The 11,796-nt window shown below is 52.8% G+C and overlaps 1 protein-coding gene across 1 annotated transcript; it reads left to right on the top strand.

Moving 5' to 3' along the window:
• Positions 1-1,349: 1,349 nt before the first annotated feature.
• Positions 1,350-10,549, top strand: Il10ra (interleukin 10 receptor subunit alpha). Its single transcript, XM_090319323.1, has 6 exons — positions 1,350-1,410; positions 3,395-3,700; positions 4,401-4,570; positions 5,318-5,456; positions 6,900-7,018; positions 8,994-10,549. The coding sequence occupies exons 1-6, from the start codon at positions 1,350-1,352 to the stop codon at positions 9,891-9,893; spliced, it is 1,695 nt and encodes a 564-aa protein (XP_090175449.1). The 3' UTR covers positions 9,894-10,549.
• Positions 10,550-11,796: the final 1,247 nt, after the last annotated feature.

Here is an 11,796-nt window from a genome sequence, read left to right as displayed (position 1 = left end):
CCATCCAGAAACAAGGACATACTAAATTCACTAGCACAACGATGTTCAATGCAGCACTATTTACCATAGCAAAGATATGGAACCAACCCAGATGCCCCTCAGTTGATGAGTGGATCCACAAGATGTGGTATTTGTACACAATGGAATTCTATGCTGCTGTCAGAAAGAACAACATCGCCCCATTTGTAAGGAAATGAAAAGACTTAGAAAAAATCATATTAAGTGAAGTAAGCCAGACTCAAGGGAACACAGGCTCAATGTTTTCCCTCATTTGTCATAATCAGTAAAAACCTTGGGCTCTCCTAGCAGATATTTACAATAGAACAAAACCTAGATACATAAGGCCATATAGAATGATGCTAAATGAAAGGACCTCCAGGATATAGAAACAAAAGCCATATAATGAGTGATTGTTGTCCTTAATGTACTATGTTATCTGTCATCTCTTTTGCTGTCCCTTGGTTATCTCATATTGTTACAATATTTCACCTGGTTATCTGATATATTGTATTTATGCGTATTTGGTTATTTGAAGTTGGATAGGGAAGAGAAGAAAACAAGATGAGGGGGGTTGAGGGGAGGAAAATGGGGACCAAGTCATGAGAAAGGGTATCAATGTATGTGAAGTAATTCCCCTTCTATCTCGTGAATATAATGTAACCCTTCTATTAATTACAATTAAAAATATATGAAAAAATAAGCTATATATGAAAAAAAGAATGTGGGAGGAGGGTGGGAAGGAAATGGGGATCACGTCATAAGAAAGGGTATCAATGTTTGTGCAGTTATGCACCTATCTGGTGAATATAATGTAACCCTTCTATTAATCACAATAAAAAAATCTGAAGAAAAAGAATTACTGAGATTTATAAGATCTATATAAATGCTGACAAACACTTCTGATTATAAGAAACTGAAGGCTTTAAATACCAATAGTTGCCAACCATTGAAAGCTGTCATAATTTAGCTTTGTGAAGTAGCTTTGAAGAAGCAAATTAATCTCAAAACATAAGACACAGAGAAAGGCATCAACTCATGTTCACATATTGTATTTGTTAAAATCTTGTTTATAAAGGTATTTTCTTCTATGATATTTATCCTTGAATAGGTATCACAGTAAATACATTGTTTATAATTTTAATAAATAGTTGTATATGTTTTGTTAAAGGGGAACAAAAAGGAAGACCCAGAGCCAGGACGGGGGCGGGGCCAGGGGCGGGGCGGGGCCAGGGGCGGGGCGGGGCCCCATGCCCCGCCCCGTCACGTCAGCGCCCCGGGGCGTGGCTTGCTCTGGTCTGCCCTCCGGGTTGCAGTCAGTCCCCGAGCTGGGACCATGCTGGGCGCGCAGGATGCTGTTGCCGCGGCTGCTGCTGTTGCTGTTCTGCCTGCGCCTGGGCCGGGGTGCACACCGTAAGTCTCAGGGTCCCATCCCTGCCTAAGCCACCACCGTCCCTTCGCCGACCCCGCCGGTGGAGAACCGCGTTGGGCTGGCCCCCGGGCTCCCCGCCGGGGCAGGGCTCTCCCCGTAGTGGAGAGGGAGAAGCTGAGGTTGGGGGGAGGGAGAGGTGAGGGGGGTGGGGGGTAGGAGAGTGGGGGTGAGCAGGAGGAGGAGACGTGAAAGGGCTGGGGTGCTGGCTAATGGGCACACATTTAACCCTGGTGTTGTTGCTGCTCTGCTTCTATGGTGGGGCTGTCTGTGCCCCCCCCAAGTGATTCTGGCCCTGTTTTCACCCACCCACCCTCCTTGCCCTCTCCCTGCCTTCTGATCCTCCCTGCCTGGAATCCCCATCTCACTCCCACTGCCCGCTCTTCCCTGACCACTGGTCCTTAGTTCAGGCTAAATTCCTACATATGGAGAAGCCCCAGGGCTGGAGTTTGAGGAACCAAGAGCAGAGGCAGGGAGAACAAGAACTACCAACACATCTACCAAGTCACCACCACCCATGAGGTCAAACTCTCAGCCAGTCATGTGATCGAAAGCTGAAATGGGAGGGCTGGTAGTGGAGGCCCTGAGTTCAAAGCCCAGCACAGGCAAAATAAATAAATAAATAATAGAAAAGGAAGTTGAGAAAACAGGTTGCATTTTCCCCTTGACATCTAATGTTTTGCAATGGAAACACAGGCTTGAGACTCAAAGACAATACGTGAAATAATGCAAGGGGCAGGTGGATTTTGTAAGTGAGAATGAGTCACTAAAATAGAGGCAGGATTTCAGCAGTTATGAGGAGACACCTTGAAGGATCTAGAAATGGGGAGGGGAAACTCACCTGCCTTTGGCCCTCACATTCTTCACCTGATTGATCAGAAAGATTTAAAATACAGGTGGGTATTGGGTTCTTATTGAAGCTAGGCTGGGCTCTGTAAGGTTAAATAATCTGCCTAGTGCCATAATAGAGGCTGTAGGTGGAGGCTCCTGGAGAGAGTTCTTCTATGGAATCTGGTGGCATGTGGGGGGACTGCTTAGCATTTGGTTTCTCTCTGTAGATCCCAGGGTGGCTAGCTCTTTATGGAGCTATCCTCATGTAGTGCAGACTCAATGTTTGTGGTAACCTTGTAGGGAGGTGGTTCTGAGTACAGGTTGTGCTTTCCTAGGAGCTAGGGGATCTAAGGTAGGGACAAGGACAAGAATGTGGACATCTGTGTGTGTGTGTGTGTGTGGTGTGAGTGTGTGTGTGTGTGTGTGTGGTGTGGTGTGTGTGTGTGGTATGAGGGTGTGTGTGGTGTGGTCGTCCTTATGTTTAAACTGAAGGCCTGGGCACTGGCCCTTAGCTTTTTCTCTCAAGGCTGGTACTCTACTTCTTGAGCCTCAATTCTACTTCTAGCTTTGTGGTGGTTCATTGGAGAAAAGTCTCACAGACTCTTTCCTGCCTGCACTGGCCTCACACTTCAGTCCTCAGATCTCAGCATCCTAAGTAGCTAGGATTACAGGCGTGAGCCACTGGCACCTGGTGGGACAAGCTCTTTGACAGCTCACTGCACACCTTTGCCTTTTCTGTGGGTTCAGCAGCTGTATTCTCCTCAGTCCTCAGACAGCACAGGGCAGTGATGCAAGAACAGAGCATCCTAGCTCTGGAACCAGACACACCTAAGGCAAGTCTCCATTCTGCCCCTTCCTAGCTCCACCGACCTTGAGCAAGGCACTTAACCTCTGTGTGCTTTCATTTCTTCTTTAGGAAGATCAGAGTCCCTCCACAGGGGTAAGAGACGCCTGGGCGTGTAGGGTGGTGGTTGTGGTCACCAAACAGAACATATACAAAGTACTTAGCAGAAGCTAAGTACCCAGTACATAAATGCAACCTCTGCACCTATCACTGTCCTCCTCCTCCTCCTCCTCCTCCTCCTCCTCCCCAGGGACAGGCACAAATAGCTCTGGTACTGATACTCTTCTCCGCAGGGACGGAACTGCCCAGCCCTTCTTCAGTGTGGTTCAAAGCACTACTCTTCGATCATATCCTCCACTGGACGCCCATCCCAAATCAGTCCCCAAATACCTCCTATGAAGTGATGCTGCAGAGGTATGGAGACACGCACTGGAATCTTCTCCCCAGCTGTAGCCAGGTCCTGGCTTTGTCCTGTGACATCACCATGGCCACCCTGGACCTGTATCACAACAATGGTTACAGGGCCAAAGTCCGAGCCGTGGACGGCCCCCAGCTCTCCAACTGGACCCTGGCCAGCCCCCGCTTCACCATGGATGAAGGTGCTTTGACCTTTCCCCGGCCATGACTTTGGGGCTTCCTTCCAGCCAGAAACTCTAGCCTAGGACTTTTCTCTCAATGCCCATAGCTCATCCCATAGCCAGGCTTCTGGATCCGGAAGCCAGTGGCCCAAACAGGGCTGAGGCAGTACTTTGGGCAAGTGAAATGAAAACAGTCAAAATGCTTGGAGATTTAAAAAGGGAACTGGAGTTGTTTGCCCTCTAGAAGAGAGATCTTGGTGTGTGGGGTGAAGTCACCAGGACCAGGCCAAGCCTGGCAACATTAGATTTGGGGAAAGGAAGAGCTTAGGGGGCAGGCAGAATGAGACCTCCCTGCTCTGGGGGTCACCTCCCTGGGAGAAGCTCTAGACTCAGCAAGAGTCTTCCCTTCCACTCAGGGCTGAGAGTGACTGTGTCTATGCACTCGCTCCATGGATCGGAGTCGACACCTTTGCTAGGGAGTGTGTTTAATTTCCAAGACTCCTCACAGGCAATTCAGATTTCTTAAGTCCTGCATGGATCTAAGGCATCTGGATTGTTAACATGCTCCCCAAGACGTGGTTACCTTTAGGTAGGGTTGGGAAACCTGTGGCCTGGGTTTTGGGGTGGGTGGATAAAGCTTGACCCCAGACGTAAGTCAGGGGTGCAATTCCCAGGCCCTCCCCAGCCCTCAGCCTCATGGCTTTGCCTCTCCCCAACTCAGTGGTTCTCACGGTTAGTAGTGTGACGCTGGAGATGTACAGTGGCCTTATCCACGGGACAATCCAGCTCCCCCGGCCCCAGAGGGCTCCTGAAGGCAGCACATACGAAAACATCTTCCCGTTATTCCGCAAGTACAAGGTCGCCGTCCTCAAGCCACTGGGAAACTACACGGTGAGGGGTTCTCTGGGCAGGCATGGCCTCCGTGGGGGGCGGGGAGGGCTGACTTTGTCTCTGTGTAGCACTGTGCACACCAGAGAGGGAAGGCCTGGGACATGAGGGCGGGTGTCAGAGTGATCTGAAACCTGAGCTCCGGAGACATGAGCAGATGACAGGTCCCCTTTCTGCCCCTCTGAAGGGGTTGTTTTACCCATGTTATAGTTGAGGCATCGAGGCTGTGTGACCCACCCAAAGATACCCCTGTAATCTGGACTCTACAAAACCCATCCCTTTCCTCCCTACCCCACTTGATTGCAGACCCTTCTGTGAAGACCCCTCAGCTCCTCTATTTAAAATCAGGCTAGCTTACACCTGTAATCCTAGCTACTCGGGAGGCTGAGGTCTGATGAGCAAGGTTCAGAGCCAGCCTGGCAGGAAAGTCCTGGAGACTTTTATCTCCCGTTGACCAACAAAACTCTGGAAGTGGAGCTGTGACTCAGTGGGAGAGTGCCAGCAGAGCTGTCAGGCTGCACTGATACCCGCAGGGCTTGTTATAAAAACAGGAGGGCATGGGCCGCAGGGACCACCTCAGACTCCTCCAGAGCCCGGAGTGGGTTCCATGGTAGATCACGTGCCTGGCACCGTGTCAGGGCCCGGTTCATCCCCAACACCCAAAACCAAATAAACCCCAAACCTGGCCCCTCCAGTCCTCGGCTTCTCCATGCTGTGTAGGAAAGAGATTGTTGCTGTTGTTTCCCACAGATGGTGGTAGCCAGTGAGCACTTCAGCTTCCCCGCAGGCGAGGTAGGAAGGCTGTGTGTCCAGGTGAAGCCCTTCATCGACTCCCGTATGAACAAGGGCATCTGGTCGTCCGAGCAGTGCATCACCCTCAGAAGGCAGTGTAAGTACAGAGGCCTGCCAGGGCTGGCACAATTCAGAAAGCATCACTCAGGACTGTTCATGCCAGTCTTTGTGCCCTGGGCTATCTTCCATGGCTGTCATCCTCCCACAGTCTACGACAGAGGTGCTCCCGTGTCCATCTTAGAGAGGAAGAAGGGAGCCAGGGTTCTGTAAGCACTTCCTATGGTCAGCAGAACTCCATCCTCGAAGCCTGGGATGGGGAGGGGCTTCCACCTGAGCAAGCTGGGCTTCCCAGGGGCCTCCTCGGACCAGTTTGACCTCCTCAGCTCGCCAGTTTGTTCCAAGCCCTGGCAAAGCCTCTGGCCTCCTCTTCTCCAAGGAAGCAGAAGTGAGCTGGCTTCTGGAAAGAGTGCAGAACTCTGCAAACCCAGGCTCTAGGCCTCAGCTGGGTTGGGGGTCGGAGGAGGGGGGTGAAACTGGTTATACAGGACCTGAGTGGCCCTGGATGGTCTTGAAGTCTAACTGGGAGATCACAGGTCCACTGCAGCTGTCACTAGTAACTCCAGGCAGCCATGGCAAGTGCCTGAAGTCTGCCAGCATTCTGTCCTAAGCGGGAGGGCCCAGCAAACCCCAAAGTGCTTCCTACAGATGTGTAGTACATTTCGGTGCATGAGGACGCTGAGGGGGCCCTTTACCATGAGTTCCCCGACAGAGGAGGCTCTATACTTGAATTTGGTAGCCTGAAGAGCTTCATTCGTTCATTCATTTTGTGCAGGTCCCGAGCTTGAACCCAGGGCCTGGTTGTTGTCCCTCAGCTTTGTGCTTACGGCCAGTGCTCTAGTACTTTAGCCACAGCTCCACTTCCAGCGTTTTGGGGAATTATTTGGAGATAAGCGTCTCCTTGGCTTTCCTGGCCGGGCTAGTGTCACACAACCATCCTCTGGTCTCAGCCGAGTAGCTAGGATGGTAAGAGGGAGCCACTAGCGCCCTACAAGCTTCACTTACCAAGACAAGAAATAGTTTGCTCTACCTTCAGCTTTACCACCCATGAGGTGCATGACTTGGGCTAGTGCCTTAACTCCTCTGAGCCTCAGGACCCTTCACTGAACAAACGGGCTGATGTGGCATCTCCCACCCAAGGTGGTTACAAAGACCCCGTGAAGTAACCAAGATCTCAGTGCGTGGTGAGTGCTGTGAGCTTCACACCTGTGAAGCAGGAAGAAGAGCTCGTCCCTTCTCACAGATGAGCACACCGAGGCTCAAAAAGATGAAGTAATTTGCTCAAGTCTCCCGGGGGACCCTTCTAGGCCAGGCTGGGGGTGGGGGACGAGGCTGGCAAGGATTCACAGTAACCTAGACACCCCCAAAGTTGTGGTTTCCAAGTTGCCTTTGAGGGTGGCCCAGAGTGGTTAAAGGTCTCTGGAGCCCACGCCCCGCACGCTGTGATGCAGGGGGTGACAAATGCCCCTCTCTGCCCCTGCAGATTTCACCGTGACCAACGTGAGCCTCTTCTTCACCTTTGTCCTGCTGCTCTGCGTAGGCCTGGGCTACTGCAGCCTCCATCTCTACGTGCGGCGCCGGGGAAAGCTGCCCTCTGCTCTGGTGAGTCTCTGCCCCGTGCTTCCCAGGCACCGGGAGATGCCCCCACCCCCAACCTCCATCCTGGCAGCTCCTCCCTTCGCTGCTGCCTCAGCCATCCTGCTGACCTTATCTGAGCAGTGAGGGGGGTAGGTCTCATGCCCCACCATGGGGACAGGGGAAGAGGTAAACGCAAAGCCCTGTCCTGGAATGCCACCTCCTAGTAGCCCAGAACCCATCCTGTAGATTGGCCACACAGGCCGGGACTGTGCGTCTGGGTCATGACTGTCATTTTACCTTGAGGACCCAGAGTCACACAGCCAGGAGATCAGGAGGGAGCCCCGCCCCCACCCGGTGTCCATGAGAAGTGAATGTCCCTTCTCCAAACAGGAAGAAAGGCGGGAGAGAGAGAGCAGAGTGGAGAGGGGCTGCTAAAGAAAACGGGGTTCATGGAGGCCACCAAGGCCCCCCTCCCTCTCTCCCAGGGGAGCCTGTGTGGTCAGCCAGGCCCTCAGATCTAACTTGTGAGAACCAAGCAAACCTGAACCCACTCCTGGCAAATGTGCCAGGCCACCAGCCCCAGCCCCTGGTGTCAGCTGTGGGGACTCTCACTCGGTCAAGGAGGCAGCGACTCCGGGATGCCCACATTAGACAGGGAAACTTTTAGATCCAGGTTTGTAGGAAAAACCAAGAAGAGACACAAAGGCTCAATGAAATGATTTTGAGTAAGAACTGCAGGGTAGGAAGACATGGAGCCAGCCTGGACTCCAGAGAACCTTTGCCTAGCCAAGAAAGGACCAGGCCCCCAGTTCAGCAACCTGGGTAAACTATATGAGGAAGATAGGAAGCTGGCAGCTCTTTTAACCCTCCCACCCCGCAGGGTTGAAAGTTCCTCCTTGGGTCTAGCTGAAGTGTTTCTTTGTAGTTCTTTCACTGTTCTAGGATATTTGGTTCCCCATTAGCATGTTGCATTGCACATTGTGTGTGTGTGTTGTATGCTGGGCCTTTAGCCCAAGACGGGGCAGCGGGAGACCCACACCCCTCTGAGTGGGGACTGGCTAGCTAGAAAGCAAGTTAGGGAGCCTAGACTGGATGGGAGACACTTATTTAGGGATCACGAGTGAATGAATGGTCGCAGAGCTAGTCAACAAGCACTTACCTTGAAAGTGGTGCCCGGACCAGAGCCAAGGGACAAGCCTCTGGTCCCCAGTGGCTGACTGCAGCCAGGGTGAGGCCCACCGGCTTTCATGCAGGGCAGAGAACCCGACATAGGCATGGAAGGCTGATGTGATGCCTGGCAGCTCTGGGCCCAGAGTTGACTTGTCCCGGAAGGAGTTTCTCCTCTGGAGGGCACTGCCTCGTGCCTTCACTCACGAGCCTAGCTTTCACTCACTGAGGCTGAACTGTGGAACGCACAGCAAATTTGCCCGTTCGCTCCTTTGTTCTCATGAGCTCTCTACCTTGGCTGCGATCTTTCAGACTGGATGAGCTAGGATCTCAAGTCAGGACAGCTGAGCACAAACTCAGGCGTGCTCTTCACAGCTGTGTGACTTTAGGGCAAATCACTCAACTTCTCTGAGCTGCAGGTTTCTCCCCGAGGGGGTAGCTCTAGTATTCCTCTTGCACAATTATTGGAGGCAACTGTTTCAGCTGTGTGTGCCTTCCATGAGTCACGTGTGTTGTCAGAGATTCATGTGCTACCCACAACATGAGAAGACATGTGTCTCCATGAACTCCAAGGGGCAAGGCACAAAGAAAAGAGGCTCAGCCTAGGTGGTGAGGCTGATAGGGGGCAGAGCTGGGTTTGAACCCACAGGGCCTACCTCCAGGGCCCCTACCCGTCATGGAGTGTGTGACAGCAATCCACTACCAGGGAAATGAGGGCAGGGTGCAATAGTGAGTCAGTGAGTCAGTCAACAAAACCCCTTGAGTGCTGGTGTGCTTTGTTCAGGCTCCTACAGGCGACCCTCCCTCTCTCACTCTGCCTTCTCCTCCCTAGGTCTTCAAGCAGCCCAGCCCCTTTGTCCTCCCCAGCCAGCTCCCCTGCTCAGAGCTGTGGGACACCATCCACCCATTGGATGAAGAGGCCTCCCTGGAGCTCAGGGCCTCAGGCCTGCACGACAGCACAGACAGCAGCTTTGGCAGTAACAAGCCATTCCTGCAGATGGGAGTGCCCCCGTTCATGCTTTCCAGCCCTGGCTCACAGGCCCACGAGACCCTGGGAGACGAGGGGCTCCCTGAGCTGCAGGACAGCTGCAGCAATGGCAGCAGCACGGACAGCGGGATCTGCCTGCAGGAGTCAGGCCTGCATCCGGGCCCCCCGGCCGCCTGGGAGCCACAAGATGAGAGCGCAGGCCACCGCCAGGATGACAGTGGAGTTAGCCTGGTCCAGAGCTCGGGAGACTCTGGGGATGCCCCAAATGGCTCAGCCTTGGGCCGTACCAGTCTCCTGGGGCCTGAGGTCCCACAGGAAGAAGATTCAGCTGTGGTGGTATTTCAGGGCTACCTGAAACAGACCAGGTGTACAGAGGAGTTGGCAACCACGGAGGGCTGCCTGGAGAAAGAGACCTTCTCCACAGGTGACCTCAGCCCCAGATTGTCAGTGTGCCCAGAGGCCGAGGCAGGCTGGCTCCTGCCTGTGCCCACCAAGGGTTACGTGAAGCAGTGTTGTCCTGGAACAGCTGGGGCTCCTCCGGAGATCCCAACAGAGCAGTGGAGCCAGCTGGTGGAAGAATGGCCACTCCTGGCTTTTGCCAACTGTGGGGACCTGGAAACGCCTGGCAGGAGTTTGACCCATGACCTGGCCACTTTAGACTGTAAGGCAGCTCTGGACCACCTGAGCAGCTGTGACTCAGACTCGGCCCCGCCACTCATCTCCAGCCTGTACTCTAACGAGTGACCAGGGCCGAAGGAGGCCTAGATTGCACCACTAGGCCCCACCATGCACTTTGATGCAAGCCATGAGGAGCAGGCTGAGCTGGGCCCAGAAGGGCAGGAGGAGGCCATCTTAGTGGATGTATCCTAGATGGCTGTCCTGATGAGCAGGGGCCATGCAGGTTCTGGCAAAGGGAAAGACAGTCCCTGCTCTGAGCTCTCTCCTGTATGCTACGCTCTGCCACAGGGGCTTCTGGAGTTGGAGAGCTGCCCGGCTGAAGTTGGCTGGGCGCAGGCACCTCCACAGGCAAGCCTGGTGACAAGCTTCCCGCAGGATGGAATCCAGAGAGAATGGACTGCGGGGATCTCGCTACGGGATTGATGCCAGCAGGAACGGAGGGCTCGGAGGCCAGGTGGGAGCTCCGGGGTGGTAACGTGGAGATAACACGCCTACTCAGGCAGCAAGCTTGTCACCGGAAGACCTTAAGCTTATCACTGGGAGATGATCTTAAACTTCGTACTGGAAGATCTTAAACTTTATCTGCCCTGGGCCATCAGCCAGTCATCATATCAGTCCACCAAAGGATTCTGGCTCAGAAGCAGCACCTCTTGTCCTACAAATGACCAGTGACCACAGTCATTTGCAGGGGCCCAGCCATTCACAATTCAGCCCACCACCCACCATCACCTGAGACACGGTGGCTGTCTGTGTGGATCAGAGCGCAGTGCTTCAGCCAGCCTCTGGGCTTGAACCTGCAAGGCTCAGCTGGGCCGTAGTGAGTCAGAGTTTGGACCTGTATTACTGTTTGCTGCTAATATCCAGTTATGGGCCCAGAGGACCAGGCCTTGGGCTGGTATCCCTGTTCTCTCTCAGTGTCCAGCTATGTGCTTCTCAGAAGGATTCTTTGAGATGGACTCACCTTTAAGGGGTTCCCCATGCTGGGTGTCAGCTAAAGGGGCCCCAGAGTCAAGAATATTTCAGAGCCTGTCCTACGAGACTCAGCACTGGGGAGTAGTGGACTCTGCCTCTGTCTATTCAGAGCCAGCTTCCTCCATGGGCTAAAGGCCAACAGACACAGCAGAAATCCGTGGCTGTACTAGGAGAGTGGCTGGTCATAGTCACGGGGCCCAGCGGAGACAAGTGTGACCTTGCTTCCCGAAGGCATGTCTAGATTCGGTGTGAGCACACTGGGCAGCGCCGTGCCCTCAGGACCATCTCTGGACCTGAGCTTTACTAATGTTCTGAAAACAGACCTGCGGGCTCAGGGTTCCAGCCACAACTCATCCCTCTCTGCTCAGAGACTGTGGGGAGGACTCCTCAGGAAACTATTTATTTCTTCATTTATTTATTGAAGGGTCAGGGAGACCCAGGCAAAGTCTCCAGGTTCTCTCTGGGGGTCTGGAGTTCTGGTTCTAATGCCCCCTTCCTAGTTGTACAGCCTGAAGTTGGTCCTTTTTCCTCTTTGAGCTTCAGTTTCCAGATCTGTTAATCTGGAAAAGAATGTGTGAGTTGCCTAATTCCTAGGGACATGAGTTTTCCTTGAGCAAACTGATGCCAGTATGCTTTGAACACACTGTGTGTGTGTGTGTGTGTGTGTGTGTGTGTGTGTGTGTGTGTGTGTGTGTGTGTTTAAAATTCTAATAAATTGTCTGGAATCCTGTGAAAACAATCTAGTTTCTTATAGTATAACAGCTTGTGGTTGGAGGGTATGCTAATGATATTCTAATGTTAGGCTGCTGGTCATTGGCCATGCTAATGGTATGCTAATAAGCAATGGGGAGCATGTGGCTGAGGAACCAGAGACCCAGCCAGGCTTTGCTTGTGACCTTGGGAAGATTACTTATCCTCTCAACGTTTCTGATTCCTGTCGATAAAGGGGATGAAAGGTGGTAATGTGGTAATGTTGAAATTAAGAAAGTTTAACAGG

This window comes from Megascapheus bottae, chromosome 27 (assembly GCF_031878675.1).
Source record: "Megascapheus bottae isolate mThoBot1 chromosome 27, mThoBot2.hap1, whole genome shotgun sequence".
Classification (NCBI taxonomy): Eukaryota; Metazoa; Chordata; class Mammalia; order Rodentia; family Geomyidae; genus Megascapheus; species Megascapheus bottae.
Note: the sequence above shows the minus strand (reverse complement) of the source record. Positions and strands in the feature narration are given on the sequence as shown.